At 42.4% G+C, this 19333-nt stretch overlaps 1 protein-coding gene across 3 annotated transcripts in view; it reads right to left on the reverse strand.

Annotated features, from left to right (window-relative positions):
• RHOBTB3 (Rho related BTB domain containing 3) overlaps nucleotides 1-19333 on the reverse strand; it is a 50922-nt gene that overhangs the window by 12599 nt on the left and 18990 nt on the right. For all 3 annotated transcript variants that reach the window (XM_079797529.1, XM_079797530.1, XM_079797528.1), the window contains exons 7-9: nucleotides 11796-11908; nucleotides 7807-7927; nucleotides 1016-1189 (exon numbers count right to left, since the gene is read on the reverse strand). In XM_079797529.1, coding sequence (XP_079653655.1) covers nucleotides 1016-1189; nucleotides 7807-7927; nucleotides 11796-11908 — 408 coding nt within the window. The remainder of the gene's footprint in view (nucleotides 1-1015; nucleotides 1190-7806; nucleotides 7928-11795; nucleotides 11909-19333) is intronic.

Here is a 19333-nt window from a genome sequence, read left to right on the forward strand (position 1 = left end):
TGCAGCAGTGTTAGCTACAGTCATGTTGTACATTTCTAGACCTTATTTATTGACCACCTTCCTCCAATCCCCCCGCACCCTACCATCAGCCATTTTTAAGTGTGCAGTTCATTGGTATTAAGTCCATTCACAATGCTGTACAACCATCACCGCTACCCATCTCCAGGACTCTGACATCATTCCAAACTGAAAATCTGTGTCCACAAATAAGAACTCCCCACAGCCTCCTCCCCCAACCCTGGCCATTACCCTGGTGGTTGTTGTTTTAACACTTCTTTGTAAATCCGATTTTTTATGTAATTCTCTTATCCCTCCTTAAATGCCTTACATGCTTTTATAGTTAGGAACCAAGAATGCTGTGCATGATATTTAACATAATGAATAGATTACCTTTCTTTCTGTGACTGTCCCCATGTAAATATCCCAGTGTCTACCTTAACTTTAGATTATTCATTTTGACTCATGCCCCCTACACCTTTTACCAATTTGTAAAGTGCTTTGTCCTATAGTTATCAGTGCTTCTCTGAGCATTTTTTCTAATTAACAGGATAAAACCTAAAAAATCAAAGCACCAATTACTCTAGTGAGGGGATGATGGAGAAACCAAATTTTCTTATTTCAAATCTGGTCAAGTTTTTGTTTAATATACATGTTTGCCAGTATCAATATAACATAAACAATAACAAACACAGGATATCTTCCAAATCTAAAAATCAAGACACCTCCATGTCTAGGGTGCCCACGGTGGCCACCATGCTGTTGGTGCTGGCTGGGACACCTGAACTTATGTCCGACTCAGAGCCCATAAGAGGTACCCAATCACTGCTCTTCCACTTGAATTGACTGAAGAGTCATTGCTGTCCCAACACTACCTCCACCTGCTTAGCACTTTCCATGGTGTCACCTCTGATACGCCTTAAGTGAAAACAGATTTCACAGAAAGCAATTTATTTCAATGGCTGACATTTCTAAAAGATGGAATTGTCAGATGTTACCTAACATTTATACCGCTCACCTGGGCAGCAGGAGTCCGTGTATAAGTACTCTAGGAATGACAAGAACGTCTCTTTGGAAACACCATACACGGGAATCAGAACACTCTTTGCTTCCATATAATTGCCATTGAACATGGCTGCCATCACCTCACACCGAGCCACCAGGATGGCCCTGTGGGCTGGCACCGTCGTACCTGCACGGTTCAAAAGGGAAACAGAATTAAGTAAAATAAGCTTGCAGAGTTACTATTCTAGCAACTTTCCTTGTGATTAGAATGGTATTGCATTCGGTACAGCTAAGCTGATACATGGAAACCAAATTTGGGGGTGGTAGCCAGTATTAATTCAGAGACTTAATTTTTCATTGAAACATAAAGTGTTCAAAAGTTGCCTTTGAAACCAACAATTTGCAAGTCAGGCAATTATTTGTTACTTAGTTTATACTTCATGAAAATAGAAACACTGAAATGAAATATTTTGCTTCATCTTATACAATAAAAGCCTAATATGCTAAGTGTCCAGTCGGCCATTCAACCAATCAAAGTGTAATATGATAATGATATGCTAAGGCCACTCAACTGCTCACTATGATGTGCACTGACCACCAGGGGGCAGACACTCCCATTGGTAGATTAGCTTGCTGCTGGGGTCTAGCCAGTCGGGACTGGGCGAGAGGGCGGACACACACTAGCCCTCCCACAGTCCCTCCCCAGCGAGCCAACCTCCTGTGTCCCTCCCCGGCCCCAATCGTGCACCGGTGGGGTCCCTCAGCATGGCCTGCGCCCTCTTGCAATCTGGGTTGAGGGACCCCCCACCCCACCCAGTGCATGAATTTTGTGCACCGGGCCTCTAGTGTGTTTATAATGAAACATCTATTTTTCATCTTCTCCAATTGGCCTGAAATAACACCGCCACCCTTGTCCATGTGCCTCCCAAGAAAACAATGCCATCCTTCTCTTGGCCAAGTCACAGGACAGTCCTGGCCAGACTTCCCTTATCAGAAAAAGGAAATAAGCCATCCTTGGCCTAAGCAGTCCATACATCACAAGAATGCCCAGGGAATCTCTGTGAAGCCAAGGGGAGCATTTCAGATCTTATGGAAAGTTTGCAAGGGGATGGCCTAGTTCCCTGCTGTCTCCCCAGCATACTGCCTCCCAAAGGAACCTCTCTTTCCTAAATGAACGATGCCTACTTCTGGGAGAGACAGAGCTACTTTAAAATTTTAAAGGCCCCTCAGCCCACGCCTCTCACTGAAGCTCATTAAACTACAATGACTCTCTAGTAAAAGCTGCTTCTCCAGACTACACAAAGCTCCAGAGGGACACATAACCCCGGGCTTGTGGGTGGAGAAGCAGCTCTCACCACTCCCAGCACAATGGGAGCCATGGATCCACAGCCAGTCCTCAGGTTAGTCTAGATCAGATCATTATGGAGCTCCTATCGCCGTGCTAACGAAGATACAAAGATGAGAAAGACAAAGCTGCCCAGCTTAGGAGAAGCCAAGCCTTTAGGTGGAAGACACCACAGCCAGTATGAGTGACAAGGCTGTCACCTTCTGGAACGTAACTATGAGCCAAACCACCCTGCTATGACCCAGAGTCTTCACTATGCATCCTTCAGATCTCATTCTCCTCAGAAGCATACATTCTTCCCTAAAATATTTGTAACCACTGGATTCTTCGCTCTCTGGAAATCTAAGCACAACATCTTTTGGCTCAGGAAAGAGTTCCATCTAAGCCCAGTGGCTTTCTCCAAAGCCAATAATCCCTCAGGATTTGCAAGCAAGTCCCAACATCGCCGGTTCTGAGCTCACTGCTTGGCACTGTGATTTGCCAGGCACACCTCCCACGGGACAGGAAGAAGGGATCACAGCAAGCACTCCTACCAGGTCACACACACCTGCTAGCAGACATCCTACCCTCTCGGCCCTTTTAATCCCTGCCTCTTTGCCTTTAGGCCACCTGCCCTCAATATTAGCATCCATCTATGGAATGACCAGTCTCCATACTCAGTGCCTGCTAGAGATATTTGTACATAGCAATAATAAAGAATTCAAACAGGTAATGCAATTTGACTTGTAATCTTAAGGTTTTAAAATCTTAAATAGGTTACTATGTAAAAAGAAAAGAAAAATTTGAAGCATGGCTTACACAAATTAGATACCCCTTCATTTGGGTTAAGCAGAGGAACTTAAGATTGGCCAATCTGATAAGTGTGAGATGGTACCTCATTGTTGTTTTGATTTGCATCTCTCAGATGATTAGTGACTTTGAGCATGTTTTCATATGTCTCTCGGCCTTCTGTATGTCCTCTTTCAAAAAGTGTCTACTTAGGTCTTTTGCCCATTTTTTAATTGGATTGTTTATCTTCCTTTTGTTAAGTTGTATGAGTTCCCTGTAAATTTTGGAGATTAAACCCTTGTCTGAAATAGCATTGGCAAATATGTTCTCCCATGCAGTGGGCTTTCTTGCTGTTTTGTTGATGGTTTCTTTTGCTGTGCAGAAGCTTTTTATTTTGATGTAGTCCCATTTGTTTATTTTCTCCTTAGTTTCCATTGCCCTAGGAGCTGTATCGGTAAAGATATTGCTACAACATATGTCTGATATTTTGCTGCCTATGGAGTCTTCTAAGATTTTTATCGTTTCCCGCCTTACATTTAAGTCCTTTAACCATTTTGAGTTTGTTTTTGTGTATGGTATAAGTTGGTGATCTAGTTTCATTTTTTTGCATGTATCTAACCCAGCACCACTTATTGAAGAGACTGTCTTGACTCCATTGTATGCTCTTGCCTCGTTTGTCAAATATTAATTGAGCATAATGGCTTGGGTCTATTTCTGGTTTCTCTATTCTGTTCCATCGGTCTGTATGTCTATTCTTGTGCCAGTACCAGGCAGTTTTGAGAACCGTGGCTTGGTAATATAGCTTGATATCTGGTATTGTGATCCCTTCTACTTTGGTCTTCTTTCTCAGGATTGCTGTGGCTATTCGGGTTCTTTTCTTATTCCAGATGAATTTTTGGAGAGTTTGTTCTAGGTTTGTGAAATACAAATGACAAGTGCTGGCGAGGATGTGGAGAAAAAGAAACCCTCGTGCACTACTGGTGGGAATGCAGACTGGTGCAGCCACTGTGGAAAACAGTATGGAGTTTCCTCAAAAAGTTAAAGATGAAACTCCCATTTGACCCAGTAATCCCACTTCTAGGAATATATCCCAAGAAACCAGAAACACCAATCAGAAAGGATATATGCACCCCTATGTTCATAGCAGCACAATTTACAATAGCTAAGATTTGGAAATCGTTTAAGTGCCCATCAGCAGATGAGTGGATTAAAAAACTGTGGTACATCTACACAATGGAATACTACGCTGCTATAAAAAAGAAGGAACTTGTACCATTTACAACAGCATGGATGGAACTGGAGAGCATTATGCTAAGTGAAATAAGGCAGTCAGAGGAAGGTAAGTATCACATGATCTCACTCATTTGTGGGATATAATGAACAACATAAACTGCTGAACAAAAACAGATCCAGAGACAAGGTGGCACTGAGCAGACCATCCAACCTCGGGGAGAAGGCAGGGGAGGGGAGGGGTTAGAGATCAACCAAAGGACTTGTATGCATGCATTATTGGCATTACCAATGGACATAGACACTAGGGTGGTGGGGGCTTGCCCTCAGGGGTGGGAGTGGCAGGGGGGTAATTGGGGGGAAAAAAGGAGACATGTAATACTTTAAACAATAAAAGTTGTTGGATTTTGAAAAAGAAAAAAGAAAAAGGAAAAAGATTGGCCAAAAATACCAAGTGGATAGTAGATGGGGAAGGAATTTGAGAAGTAATCTTGGAATTTTAACAGAAAATTTTCATTGATAATGTGATTACAAAATCAGCAACAAAAGGCTCAATACCTTAAAGCATTTTTGAGATAATTTCAAGCTTGGAATTTAGTTTAGAAAACCATTATACCTCCAGTTAAGGAAAGATCAACTTCTCTTTCTCACCTTTTCAAACTACTGTTTTGGTGTTATAAACTGTTCTATTGTGAAACTGTAATATCAGTACCTCAGAATAGCCACATTTCTAAACATTGTATATAAATTATATAAATATATAAACACTGCACACAAAACTTGCTGAAAAAACATAATGCAGTGTTTATATACTAAACAGCAGTAGATTAGAGCTGAAGACTTACTCAGGGAGGAAAAAATACATCAATTTTCTGGTTAAAAGATAAATACGTTCTTTGAAAATGTCAAGACCAAAAGTGTCTTTCCTGTAGTATCTAATTGCTGTTATAGGTTTAAGAAACTTTTTTTAAGGAAAAGAGTTTTAAGAGTGAAACAAAATTTAAAAGACCAAGTTTTCTAATAATTTAGCATAGATTATCAAAGGTCTTTGTTTTTATTATAGACTAAAATAAAATGCTACATTTGTAATACTTCTTCCTATCACTTGCCAAGTTTTAAAAATAAAAATGTTAGAAATGTTTTTGTTTTATTCTGAAAATAGTAAACTTGCCTACTCCAAGGGAGATTTAGAATATGTACTACTTAAGTAAACAGGGACAGAATGTAAAAGTATTTTTCATGAGACACAGCTTCCAATGTCAAAGGGAAACTCTTATCTTTCCATATCAGGTCTAAATGTTTACCAAGACTAGTTTTAGAACTGCCAGGTGGCTTCTTTAAAAATTATTTCATGGAAAAAGATACAAACCCACACAAACAAATTGGGGGTGGTAGTATTTTTTTTTATTACTATCTATTTCAGGGATAGGAAATAGGTTTTATATCCCACGTCATCTCCAGCCAGTTGTTGATGATGGCTTAGAACATTTTAAAAGAAGGATTTTCTGAGGCCCTGGGTTCAGGAAGAAACAGCACATCAATCCGTCAGAGTTGGCTGCCAGTGCAGGGGGAGGGGAGGGGTCTACCAGGCAGGCCTCTATCCACACCTTTATACACACTGTCTCAATCCCTGTGACCACGCGGCCAGGTGGAAATTAGTATCCCCATTTTATAGGCGAGGAGAGACAAAGGATCAGAAATGTAAAGTAACACAGCCAAACCTATTATATAGTAAATATGCACCCAAGCAATATCCAAGCCAGGTCTTCTAGTCCCTGCCACTACCACTTCATCAAGCCCAACACTAAAAAGGACCTCTTTAGAACCTATATGGTCTACCTTCTTCCCTCTGCAGATGGGAAGACTTAAGGCCAGACGTGCTGAGTGACTTGTCAGAGGACACACACACCGGTTGGAATGCAAAGGCAAGGCCGGAGCTAGGGCTCCCGCACGAGGGCTCGGCCTCCTCGGGGAGACAGCACTACTGCCCTCCACCCCTGCCACACTCTCCCGAAGGGAGGCTTGCCTTTCCTCCAGACGATGTCAGAGAAACTGCCGCGGCACCCTGTGCCCACCCCTTCCTGCTTCTCTCTGCTCCCGACTCCCTGGGAGGCCGAGGCGTTGGAGCTGGAGAGGCTAGGAGCCCCCGCAGCTGCTGCTGGGCACCAGCACAGGCACCCACACAACCAGCCCTTCGGACCCAGGCTCTGCACAGGTGGGCGTAGCAGGTGCCTGCGGAAGGGCCCAGGGGTGGAATCGTGGAAGAAACGCAAGCAGGTATGAGGAGAAAGGGTTCTCCATGTCACCACTTATTTCTTTTCTTTTAATAGAACATATTTTCATGTGTTTCACATTCCTTTTGAAAACCTTTTCAGTAGGTTACGCTGACACAATGTTTGGTGTCAACGCCTCCTGTGCAAATATTAAACAGGTGTTAATGACTCTGTGTAAAGAGGCAAATCTGGTCTCCTGTTCACTTTCTTTTTCCCCCAAATCATTTTTTATGTATTTCAAGGTGACTCTTATTGTCCCATTTTCAGTGTCCCACGCTCACATTGCAGACAGTGCCAACGGTAGCTTCTCAGGAGGCACTTGGGAAAGTTTCCAATTCGCTGTTAGACTTGGTAGGTGGCCAAATTGAAAAGTAAAACGGATCTTTCTGGGGAACATTTTTAAAAAGTAAATGACTGTTGGCTGTCATACATTTCTACCATAAAACAAAATTATATCTTCCTCTTAGTAATAGCCCACCTGAAGTTCTACTTATTTCATTTAAAAACAACTCTTTCTAGCCTTGCATAATTGAAGGTATCTGACAATTCATTTTTAAGATTATGCTCTTAATCTACTAAAGTGACAAAATTATCCAAATGGATAATCAATAATGGGCTTTAAAGCAGCTCATCGTAATTAAAATTAAGTAGCATTACTTTCCTACAGAGATAAAAAAGCAGCTCTCAGTTCTGGTGATAATTTTCAGAGTGCTGGGAGGAATAAATGTAGCCCTTTTCTGTAGACGCCTGATGTAAGCCAGGCAGGACCCTCAACCCATGGCTGTTCCTTTTGCTCAAATAACAACTAAGAGAGCGGAATAAGAGAAACTAGAAGCAATATAATTTTAAGGGGGCTGGTTTCAGACTATTAAAAAACTAGGATCTTTAAAAGAAATACACAAACAAAAATATTTTATTTCATATTAAAGATCACCTTGCTGGTTCTTAAAAGTTAATGAAACATATGGTAAAGGGGAAAAAAATCTAAGAAAAATATAAATTTCTTTTCTTATTTTAATAAAATCCTTCATTACCCTAGAATATTTTGTTGAACTTAAGGCAGTGTTACTCTATATCCTGCAATAGAGAGAAGTCATTCCTACACCCTAAATATTCAAAGCTGAAACAGAAAGGTAAGAAAACAGGGAGTAAAAATAAACAATCAACTCTGTAAAAACTGAAGCATACCTTGTATTTCGAAGACAACATCAGCAAGCATTGGTTTATTAAGGAAAAACTTGAGGGAAGTGTTATAAAACCACAGAGGTTTTCTGGCTTGATAGGTTTTGCAATTCCTCAGGCAATTAATCTGTAAGGAAAAACAAAAATACAAGAGTAAATGTTATACAAAAAGCTTTGATAACATATATGGGCTAATTAGAGAATTTGGAAAACGGTGCTAAGTGTTTAAATGAGTACCTATGGCCTCGTTCATCATAGTTTCAACTGTATCTTCTACCCGCCAAAGAGCAACACTTCACTATGCAGCATTCACAGCAGTGAAATGAACTGGCTAAGTGAAAATCTAACTCTATGGCTGGGGAGCAGTGGGGTCCTGAGTCCCGGGGATCTGTTACCTGGGAAACAGACAACAGCAATCCAACCTCACATGACTGCCTAGAAAAACATGTTTACACATACAACTTGCTCATCTGTTCACTAATTAAGAAAGTACAAACACAAAATTCAATTTGTGATTAAGGAAAAAAAATACCTATTTCCCCCTGATCACACCATGTTCTATTCTAAATCTCTATGAAAATACCCAAGAGTGAAGGATTGGTTCATGGACAATTTTATAATTCTAAGTACCATGCCCACCCACAGCAGGGACTGCTGTAACAGGTGGCCGGGATCTCCAATCTAGGGCCCCAGGACTTCTTCCAGGACTACGCCATCTGTCCTCCCGCACCTTCACTCCAGCCCCCGGCCTCCAGTAACAGTGCCCATCTGACCTAGAGGTCCCCAGCCTTCCTCAGCCCGCAACTCGGGATTTTGGCGCTTTGTTTATCCTTTCTTGCCATCTTCCCTCACCCTCCACCCATTCCTCTGATGAATCTCACAACCTCACTCTGGCCTCTGCTTGCCTAGCTGGGGAATACAGAAAGATTTATCACTAAAAAAATAATTGGGCGTACAATTTTAGCATTAAGAATAAATGTCACCAGCTTCCCACTCCGGATTAATCTACTACAGTGACACTTTAAAATATTTGTTGAGGAGGGAAAAAAATATTATCTTTCCTCACAAGGAGAAAGAAAACACTCCAGAATGTTATCTGTGAGCAAGACAAGAAAGCAAAACAGGATCATACCAATGCTGGGCTTACAGAGAGCGTGCCGATTCTATACACAATGCACCTTCACACACACTGAAGGGGCTGATGGAGAGCCTTCAGGTGAGTGTCACACACGAAAGAGAGCAACAGTGAAAGCATCACAGAATTGGGGAGCTAGCAGGACCCTCAGAGACCACCCGCTTACCTCTCATTTTATCGACAGCCCTGAGAAGACGTGCACAAAGCCACAGAGATAATCCGTGGCAGCACAATTTAAATGTAGCTTTCCTGACTCCCAATCCCTGTGTCATTCTCAAGGAATGGGAGACCCTTACCCCTGGAAAGCACAGCAAGAAGGCACAGAAGACCTCTTCTTTCCTCCCAGGCCCATGAGGGGATTTAGTTCAAAATCATGGACTCATATAGCCTCAGCCTCCCTTTCCCCAACAAGAGTTCATTTTATTCTTAGTACTCAAAGGAATGACTGTGTTCAGACACAAACCCAAGGAAGGCTTGGCTTAGAGCAAACGACAACACTTCTGTCCTAACCACTCACATGTAAAGGGTATGAGTTTGTATATCATGAACATTCCTTTGCCTTGAAAGAGAGGGCAGAAGTTTGGATGTACATTTTCAATGGTCCATGAACTAGATAACCTAGAAAACTTTTGAAAAATGAATGCAGGTTTATGTGCACATTTCTACAAAAGCATTAAAAACATATCCCTGGGTGAGGATTAAGAAATGTTAATAACTTAGGTTGTAGAACTGACAAAGTCATCTGTGTAAAAAATTGAAGAGGAACCAAGATGGCGGCATAGGTAAACACCTAAACTTGCTGCCTCGCACAACCACATCAAAACTACAACTAAAAGACAAAACGGACATCATCCAGAACCTGGGAAGGCTGGCTGAGTGGAATTGATACAACTAGAAGGAAAGAGAAAAGCACACCGAGACTGGGAGGAAGTGCGGAGGTGCAGAAGTGAAGTGCGGAGGTACGGAGGCGCGCACATGGAAAGGGGCTTCCAACTGAGTACGCTGTTGTCTTTCTCAATAGGGAGGGAGATACAAGCTCCCGACTGCTCTGAACTCCAGTTCCAGGCGAGACTCTGGGGACCCAGGCTCATACAGGGAGAAACTGGACTGTCTGGCATTGGGCCGGAACACGAGGGCGGCTTTCTCTCAGAGGTGTTTGCAGCGATCATTGTTCCTGCACGGTGCCGCGAGACACAGAGACCAGAGATCGGGGGACCTTTTTGGAGCAGGGCTGATGGTCAGCCATTGCTGCTTGCTCCACCCTGGTGATTCCCTGAAACCCTGCCCCCCAATTTACAACCCCACCCAAGCTGTGTGCAGAGGCTTTTGCATATGAATGGCCTGGCCCTTTGCTATCTAAAACCTAACAAACTGCAGCTGGGTCAGAGAGCCCCAGAACCTCCAAAAGAAGGCCCAAGGCTGGATAGCAGCTTGCATTGCTTCACAGCTGGGCCTCATCTGGGCACTTCCAAACCCCAAACAAAGAGGAGGAATCTGCAGATCTCTCTGTAGCTCCTGCCAGGAAGCACAGAGAACCCAACACCAAGACACAGCATAATTAAAATGCCAAGGGCAAAAGACAAAGAGAGAATCTTAAAAGCAGCAAGAGAAAAACAGTTAGTTACATACAAGGGAGCACCCATATGATTGTTAGCTGATTTGTCAACAGAAACTATGCAGACCAGAAGGGAGTGGCAAGAAATATTCAAAGTGATGAATAGCAAGAACCTACAACCAAGATTACTCTACCCAGCAAAGCTATCATTCAGAATTGAAGGTCAGATAAAGAGCTTCACAGATAACAAAAAGCTAAAGGAGTTCATCACCGCCAAACCAGTATTATATGAAATGCTGAAAGGTATTCTTTAAGAAGAGGAAGAAGAAGAAAAAGGTAAAGATAAAAATTATGAACAACAAATACATACCTATCAACAAGTGAATCTAAAAATCAAGTGAATAAAAAATCTGATGAACAGAATAAACTGGTGAATATAATAGAACCAGGGGCATAGAAAGGGAGTGGACAGACAATTCTCGGGGGAAAGGGGGTATAGGGGGTGTGGGAAGAGACCGGACAAAAATCGTACACCTATGGATGAGGACAATGGCGGGGAGGTAAGGGCAGAGGGTGGGGTGGGAACCTGGTGGAGGGTAGCTATGGGCGGGGGAAGAGGAACAACTATAATAATCTGAACAATAAGGATTTATTTTTTTAAAATTAAAGAAATAATGGTTCTTACATTTAATATAAACCTATATTCTGCTAGGCATTGCACATAACTTACCTTTTTATCTACTGTAGCCAATTTGTTTATCACAGAATCTGAAATAGGAATACACTGGCTAAACTGTGTAATGCAGTTGTTCTAAAATGTAATACATTTACTTTAAAAGCCTTGCAGACTCTGCACAGTCTGGATGACCGGAGTTTTAACGTGCACAGCATCTGGCCGTACGGAAAGTCTGCCTTTTTATAACCTGTGAATCTAACTTACACTTTTGAACCTGTATTAGATGAAAAATAAACCTTTAATTGGTCACTTGCTCAAAGAGATTCCTCAGAACTCTTGAGAAAGGCCTTGTTCCTGAACATTCCGGAGCATCGGGGGAATGTTTCAGAGGATGGAACCCACAAGTCAGCATTTTCAAGAAATGACTTACACATATTTTAATTCTTACATGAATTAAAATGTGAGACGGTGAGAAATAATGTGTTTACATTTAAAATATTTAAAAGGCAAAAATATACTTAAGGAAAACATTTGTAAAGTACTGAGTCTCTTCATGACTCAGTATCCTATTCATTATATCACTTACAATTCAGAGAAAGTAAAAATAAACTTACAAAAAACTAACTTACCTTTCCTGGTGTTTTTAAAATGCATTTAACTTTCTCAATTACATTTGAAACATCCCCAGAATCTTTCAACTTCTTCCTGATATCTTCTTCCAGTTCCTCCCATTGGAAAGCACCTGTAAACAAGTGAACATGCATACTGACTTTTTCTGTTAAAGCAGGAAGAAAAAGAAGTATCTTATTAGATATCCATGTTCCCTCTTTTTTAGTATTCTAGTTTTCCTTTACCAAATATATATCCTTGTAATTACAGCAAAACATTTAAACAACTCTCTCATTTTAAAAAAATCAGTTTGCCTTCCCCTTAGTTATTCAAAACCTAGTCTTCCTCCTCGGAGAGCTGCCACCTTTCTGTAGTCGGTGGTCAGCTGGTGATAACAGCAATGGCCAGAAGATGAGTTACCATCACAAGTGGTCCAACACCCAAATTATGTACTTGTCCTGGGCAAGAAGGCAGGCCTGGTCTTTCCTAAGGCTGAATAACTCATAGGATCATGGAGAGCAGTGACTGTCCCAGGCAGAGGAACGGGCAGAATGCATTCAGGTCTCATGCACTGTCAGGGTCACATTAAGATATGTTCCACAGCCACCTCCACAGACCAACCAGAAGAGGGCGAGCTAGATAATTTTCTGAGGAGCCACAAGACCGTGGCATTGGAGCAAAATCGCCCCACCTGGTCCCTCACTCCTCTGTCCTCACCCCGACCCACTTCCAAGTTCTCTCTTCCTGGGCTCACTTCACTTCTGTCTCACACTCTGTCAGCCCTTTCCCCTCAATGTTCTGAGAAATTCCCGCTGTATGGTCAGCATAAGTTCACCTTTTCCGCACGCACTCCTCTCCCTTGGCCTAGAGCGGCCTCCCTGCTCCCTAGTGGCCTTTCCCATCCGATCTATCCCCTTACTCAATGCTGATATGTTTCCATGCTGACCATGATATTCTGGGAGATTATCCTCATCCACTCCATGGTTTATAGGAAGTCCTACCTCCTAAAAATGGAATTTAAAAAGATGTGGTGTGGGAGTTGGCATAGTTGGGGGACCCAGTTTCTAGTTCTATCCCTGCCATTAATTACTGGTGTGACTTTAAGTAACTTGGGGTCCTATTCTATGTGCTCTCAATCTATCTCTTCCGACGTTTCCCTTTATGTATCCAGAACTTTGCCAGATGCCCTCCTAGATACTGGGGACTGCAGAGGGCGCATGATAAACATGTACAGAACCATGAGGCCAGGCAATGGCAGCCAGTCTGTCCCAGTGAGATCCAAGGCTAATCTGAAGAGCCAGACTGACAGTCCGGCCGCTCTCAGGCTTCGGACAGAAGAGCGGCACTTGGTACTCTTGCACATCTTTAAAGTTCTCCTCCCCTGGCCTTTAAGATGACTACAGTGTACGTCATTATGGGGCCGGGGAAGGACAGCCCTGATTTGAGGTGTGTGCTATTTCTGTGGTGAAAATACTCTCACCAAGGCCATCTTCAAGCTACCAACGTGACATCTAGAACACAGAATTGGGAATAAATGCAATCGGTTCTCACAAGCCGGTGCCAGCTGGCTCCAGCATGCCATGCTACTTCCTACCTTAAATTGCTCTTTTTCTGACTTCACTGTTAGCTCCCCATCCACCTCAAATTCCCAAAGGTGTGCAGTCCAGAACAAATCTATAGTTTTTGTTTTCCTCTTCCTGCACTAATGATTTTCAACGTCAAGGTCACACATACTCTTTTCACAATCTGATAAATTCTTTGCATTGTCTCCAGAAATTGCACATGCACAGATAGACATTAAAGTATACATAAAACCCTAACCAGTTTGGCTCAGTGGATGGAGCGTCGGCCTGCGGACTGAAGGGTCCCAGGTTCGATTCTGGTCAAGGGCATGTACCTTGGTTGCGGGCACATCCCCAATAGGGGGTGTGCAGGAGGCAGCTGACTGATGTTTCTCTCTAAGCGATGTTTCTAACTCTCTATCCCTCTCTGTAAAAAATCAATAAAATATATATATTTTTAAAAAGTATACATAAAATGTCAGAAGTAGAAGAGCCCTTTAGAAGCCAAGGGATGCCAGGTCAATAAAATGTATTCTACGCCAGTGATTCTCAAGTCTTGCTATGCATTACATTTACCTAAATATCTTTTACAAACCCCTGGTCACTTGCTCAGTGGTTAGAGCGTCGGCGTGGACCGAAGGCTCTCAGGTTTGATTCCTGGTCAAGGGCACGTACCTCGGCTGCAGGTTCCCCAGTTCCTAGTAGGGGCGCATGTGGGAGACAACCAATCATGTGTCTTTTATAAAATAGATCATTTATAAAATACTATTGGAGAAGGTCTCAGCCTCAGACCAACTGAATTAAATTTCTGGTGCTGGGTCCCAGACATTGATCTTAAAAGCCTCCCAGTTTAATCTAATGTGTACTTCCCTTGGACATTTCACCCACTGCCAAAACCCAGGGTTAGTGGTATGCAGCAAACAGTAAGTCAGGTACTTATGATTGTTTGCATTCATGCTATTAAAGGAGAGCACAGACATTGTCTCTTAAAAGTAAAATTATATTAACTAAAGAACACCTATATGATATCTCTAGTCAGAAGATTATGTGAAAGAAAGCAATCCTCCAATCTAAATAGATGGGATTAGTGGCAGGTAAATTCCCACAGGCCACGAATCTGTTTAAGAACAGACACAGAAAGATCCAATAACCTAAACCAGAACGAAGACTGGTTCATAAAGGCACTCTTTTAATAATTAGAAATGCTAACTAATCATCTCTGACACTTTTAGGTCCTAATAAAGCAATAATCCTTAGACTGGGATTTTTTTTTTTTAACTATGGTAAAACTATTTAACATGAACTCTATCCCCTTCCCAGAATTTTAAGTGTTCAATACAGTATGTTAACAATGGGCATGATGTTGTATGCACAGATCTCTAGAACTTACTTGTCTTGCATAACTGGCTGGAATTTCCTTTACTTAACTTCTCAGAGCATTTATTTACTTTATTTAGACTCAGAGAGCATGGCATACCTTTGTGTCCGAAGCTGCATTTTTATGCAGTGCAGAAAAGAGCGTGCTGCAGAATAATTCCAAGTGCTGACGAATACTATGCAAACTGAAGATGAAAATGTGCTTCCACACATTCATTTACCCTGACGGCATTTCAATAAGTGATGTGAAATTCTAAGGGCCATCTGTGGCAGGAAGGGTTCAAAGCTAAATTCTTGAGGCTCTTACAAATATTTCAATTCATAACCATCTGAGATCATGTGACTCAGGAAGTTGCAAGCATAAAGACTGTATTGAAGGGCATAGTTAGACTGTAAGAATGTTACAGTTGTATGCCATTTAAGGATTGCTCCATGCAGACCAGGAAACTGCTGCCCTCACTGTTCAGATCACTCCTTCTTTAGTGTTAGTCAGTAAGTACTTACACATCACGCAGTGTTAGCTACTGTCCAATGGAAAATTAACATGTACAGAACACAAACACTTTTACAGTGTCTACTCAGAAATGTGGATAGAAAAATAAACCGAGACCTCATAGGTATAATGTGTTAACCCGACTATTACACAGGCCCTTCCTAAATATAGGACCCAATTGTTCTGTATACAACATGTCAAATTCCTAAAGATAAAAAAGGGGGGTTATTTTTTAAAAATTAAGGTATTCTTTGTAATTTGGTTCATTAAAAATAAAGCTAGGAGGTAGATTTTATATGGGTTTCCAGCCACGTTTGCTCAGGGCAAATATTCCCGAGTGTGCCACGTCATGGACTTGTACCTCTGCTTTGCCAACCCAGCCAATGTGAGTACAGACAGCTCCTACTAACGTAACTGCGGGCAGGCTTCTGTGAGGAACCATTACACAACTGGGTCTTAGAGCCTGCGCACTGTTCAAAAGTTTTTAAATGTTTAACAGACAACAAGAAAACAAACAAACAAACAGCTCACAACCTGGCCTCCCTACTGAAGTCTCTAAAAAAAAAAAAAAAAAAAAGTAGTTTTAAATTTTTTGTTTGATTTGATAGAAAAATGTATTAAAATAAAACAGAAACCGAGTCAAAACAAAACAATAAATTTCTAGGCATTTGATAGTGGGAATCTGATGTTTTTTCTCCATAAATTTTCTGCATTTTTAAAAAAATTGTCTTTACTATGGAACTATAGCCTTAATATCTGTTAAAGCATAACTCAGATAATATAACTTTTGCGTGAGTCTGAGGTTACGCTTTGTAAATAATTAGAGAATAATGCACAGGTACCTACTGAAGCATCGGGGTCTCCCTACAGCCCCAGGTCAAGGGCCTGTGGCCCTGCTCAGACCTGACACCACCTCTTGCTGGGCCGTGACTTACAGGAGAGATCAGAGCAGAAATGCTACCGCTCAGTGTCAGACTAAGAAGCCAGAGTGCTTAACTGGCCAAGGAGATCAGCAAGCTCTCCTGGCCCATGGCCCGAGGCCCTCTCCTCGCTATTCCCAGGCTCACTTAGTTTCCACCCAACCACTAAGCATCCACTCTCCCCAGCTTCAGGAAGGGACTACAACAGGGCACCGAGGGCCCCAGCTCTGAATAGCTCTACATCAGTCAGCCTTGCAGCCGACCCCACTTTGATTTTGGCACTAAAACTGAGAACTGGGCTCCTCTCCTGGGTCTCTGGAGTGAATTCTCGGTCCTTATCCCCTGGTTACGGCTGTACCCAGTTCTCCCAAGAGGTGCTTGCAACCGCCGTGCTCAATCACTACCTGGGAGACTTGGGAACGCAGACTCTCGCGCCCACCCTGGGTCTACGGAGTCACAACCTGAACATCCTCAAGATCGTGTACGCACTTTAAGGTTTGAAAAGCACTGGCCCAGATGATGGACAAACCGCAACCCCAACCACCTGTTGTCAGAATGTTGGCCTTCCGGAGGTGGATCGCGAGTGAGGGGGCCTCGGGTTTGGACTCCTGTCTTGTCTGCTCTATTCACTCCTCCCTCCCTCACCAGAGATGAGTTTTCTAAAGCCCAGTCTGATCATGCTTAAAACTCCAGAAACGCTTGTAAGAACAGCAAACACCGGTCTGGCCAGCCTCATCTCCTTCCAGCCATCACCTCCCACGCTTCCTCCAGCCCGGAAAACAGCAGTTACCAAGGATTACATTTTCATTAATGCAAATTTCCCAATATGTAATTTCTTTCAAACAGCATTAGGGTGAACATGTAAAAACCCAGTAATAGGTCACTGACTCTGGGGAAGGGAACTGGGGGGTGAGGAGTGCTTTTCTTTTTCCTTTCTCCCCTCCTCCCACCCCTTTCCTATCTGCATGTATTCATTTTGCAATTTAAAAAAATTACTCCCTAGGAGAAGACAAGCAGGTCTGTCACTGGAGAGACAGCTAGCAATTTTACTGCTACAATATTACAGGATATAACTGACCTCAAAGTGTTCATGTGCCTTCAAAAGTATTCAGTATGTGGGAAACTTGCTGAATAATTCATAATTACAACAATAACATCATTGAAAGGGACAGTCAACACTTCCTTTGTAGTTTTCTAAACATATCATTAAGGTAATTTTTTAAACATGTAAACATTTTGTTTTTACACAATTAGCCTTAAATTATGCACTGTGAGATTCTAGGTTTAAACATAAAAATCTGTAGAACTAAATGAAGTCTTTAGTTTAACCATAGGATTCCCCACTACTGGAGCCTACTCATTAGTTTCACCGACACTAGCAGAGAACCTGCCAGGCTAAAGGCACCGTGCTAGTGTGCCCTGTCCGAGAGATTATTTATGCCTTTTCCAAGTCAATATTCACTGAACAGTGGATTAACACCTACCACCACAGTCTACTCCAATATATGTATACTAGAGGCCCAGTGGACGAATTCGTGCACGGGTGGGGTCCCTAGGCCTGGCCCACAATCAGGGCCAATCAGGGGCCTGCCAGCTGGCGGGGGGGGGGGGGGGGGGGGGGAAGAATAGGGCATGGGAGGTAAGTCGCCGGCCCCGAGGAGGGAGCTGGTCCTCGGCCCCCCTGGGAAAGGGACCCCATTGCCGCCACCCACCCCCGGTTCCCCATCCCAGCCCGGGGCCAAAGGGTCTGGAGAAGAAGCGACGGTTGCGGACCAGGCACAGAAGGAACGACACTGCCGCTGCCAGCCAGCCCCAGGAGTTTGGCTGTGGGAGCTCACTGACCACCAGGGGGCAGCTCCTGCGTTGAGCGTCTTCCCCCTGGTGGTCAGTGTGCGTCATAGCAACTGGTTGACCTGCGTTTTGGTCGTTGGGTCATAACGGCCACTTAGGCTTTTATATATATATAGATAGATAGATAGGTTTTAACCCACTAAAATCTGCATGCTGCAACTGTACTTTTCACAACCATTACTTATTTATTTATTTTTGTTAATCCTCACCACAGGATATTTTTTCCATTGCTTTTTCAGAGAAAGTGAGAGGTAGGGAGAGAGGAAGGGAGAGAGGGTAGGAAGGGAGGAGAGAGGGAGAGAGGAAGGGAGAGGGAAAAAGAGAGAGAGAAACACTGATGTGGGAGAGACATATCAACTGGTTGCCTCCTGCACACACACACACCCTGACCAGGGGCAGGGCACAAACCCGCAACCCAGGTACATGCCCTTGACCAGGAATCATACCTGAGACTCTTTGGTGCCCAGGCTGATGCTCTAACTGCTGAACTATACAGGCCAGGGCCAACCATTAATTTTTAATTGAAAATTGTATAACTACAGCCACAATGAACAAAATAAAATCTTATTTTTAGCATCAATTATTTCAACTGAAGGCTACTCAAAACTTTCTTACCTACAGGAAACAATACTTCTCTATTTGCAAACCTTTATAAGCTTCTTATCTGTTGCCAATTCTGATGTCTAAAAATGGACTATAAATGTTTCTCCGGACACATTCAAGAGAAGGAGTGACCTTAACCTAATATTTCATCAGCATATGGTTCTAACTGGGGGAAAAATTAAAGAAGAAAGAAGCCCTCAGAATATATATATTTAGATGCTTTAAAAGTCCTTTTACATTTGTTCTTTTCCATTCCCATATGGGACACTTAGATGTGAGACCGTCAATTCAGTTGATAAAATGACTGTGGTAAAATTTCTATTCTTTAAAATATAGTTGCTACTGGGTCTTTTAAAGGATAAGGAGAAAAATAATAAATAAGCTGAATCCTAAAAAAGTAAGAGCACAGTAAGAAAAAAAAAGTCTAAAATAGTCATAGCCAAAGTTGATCAGATCTCAGCCTAAACTACCTGATAGTGCTATTTCTAGTTCCTAAACAGAATGCAATGACCCTGCTAATTTCTCTCCTCATTCCCTTCCCAAATCTAAGTGTCAAACAGAAAGGGGAACATATAGCTGGGTTTTAAGACGCAGACACTTATTTTGATGTACACCTGGACAATGTTATTTCTTTAAAGTTAAACTGGACAATAACTTCTTGTATTTTCACACGGGGTATTTCTTGCTTAGTATGAAAAGAGATGATTTTTTATACAAGAGGATGTAAAACCAGGCCAAATAAACCAGTAAGG

This window comes from Cnephaeus nilssonii (assembly GCF_951640355.1).
Source record: "Cnephaeus nilssonii genome assembly, chromosome: 2".
Taxonomy (NCBI): Eukaryota; Metazoa; Chordata; class Mammalia; order Chiroptera; family Vespertilionidae; genus Cnephaeus; species Cnephaeus nilssonii.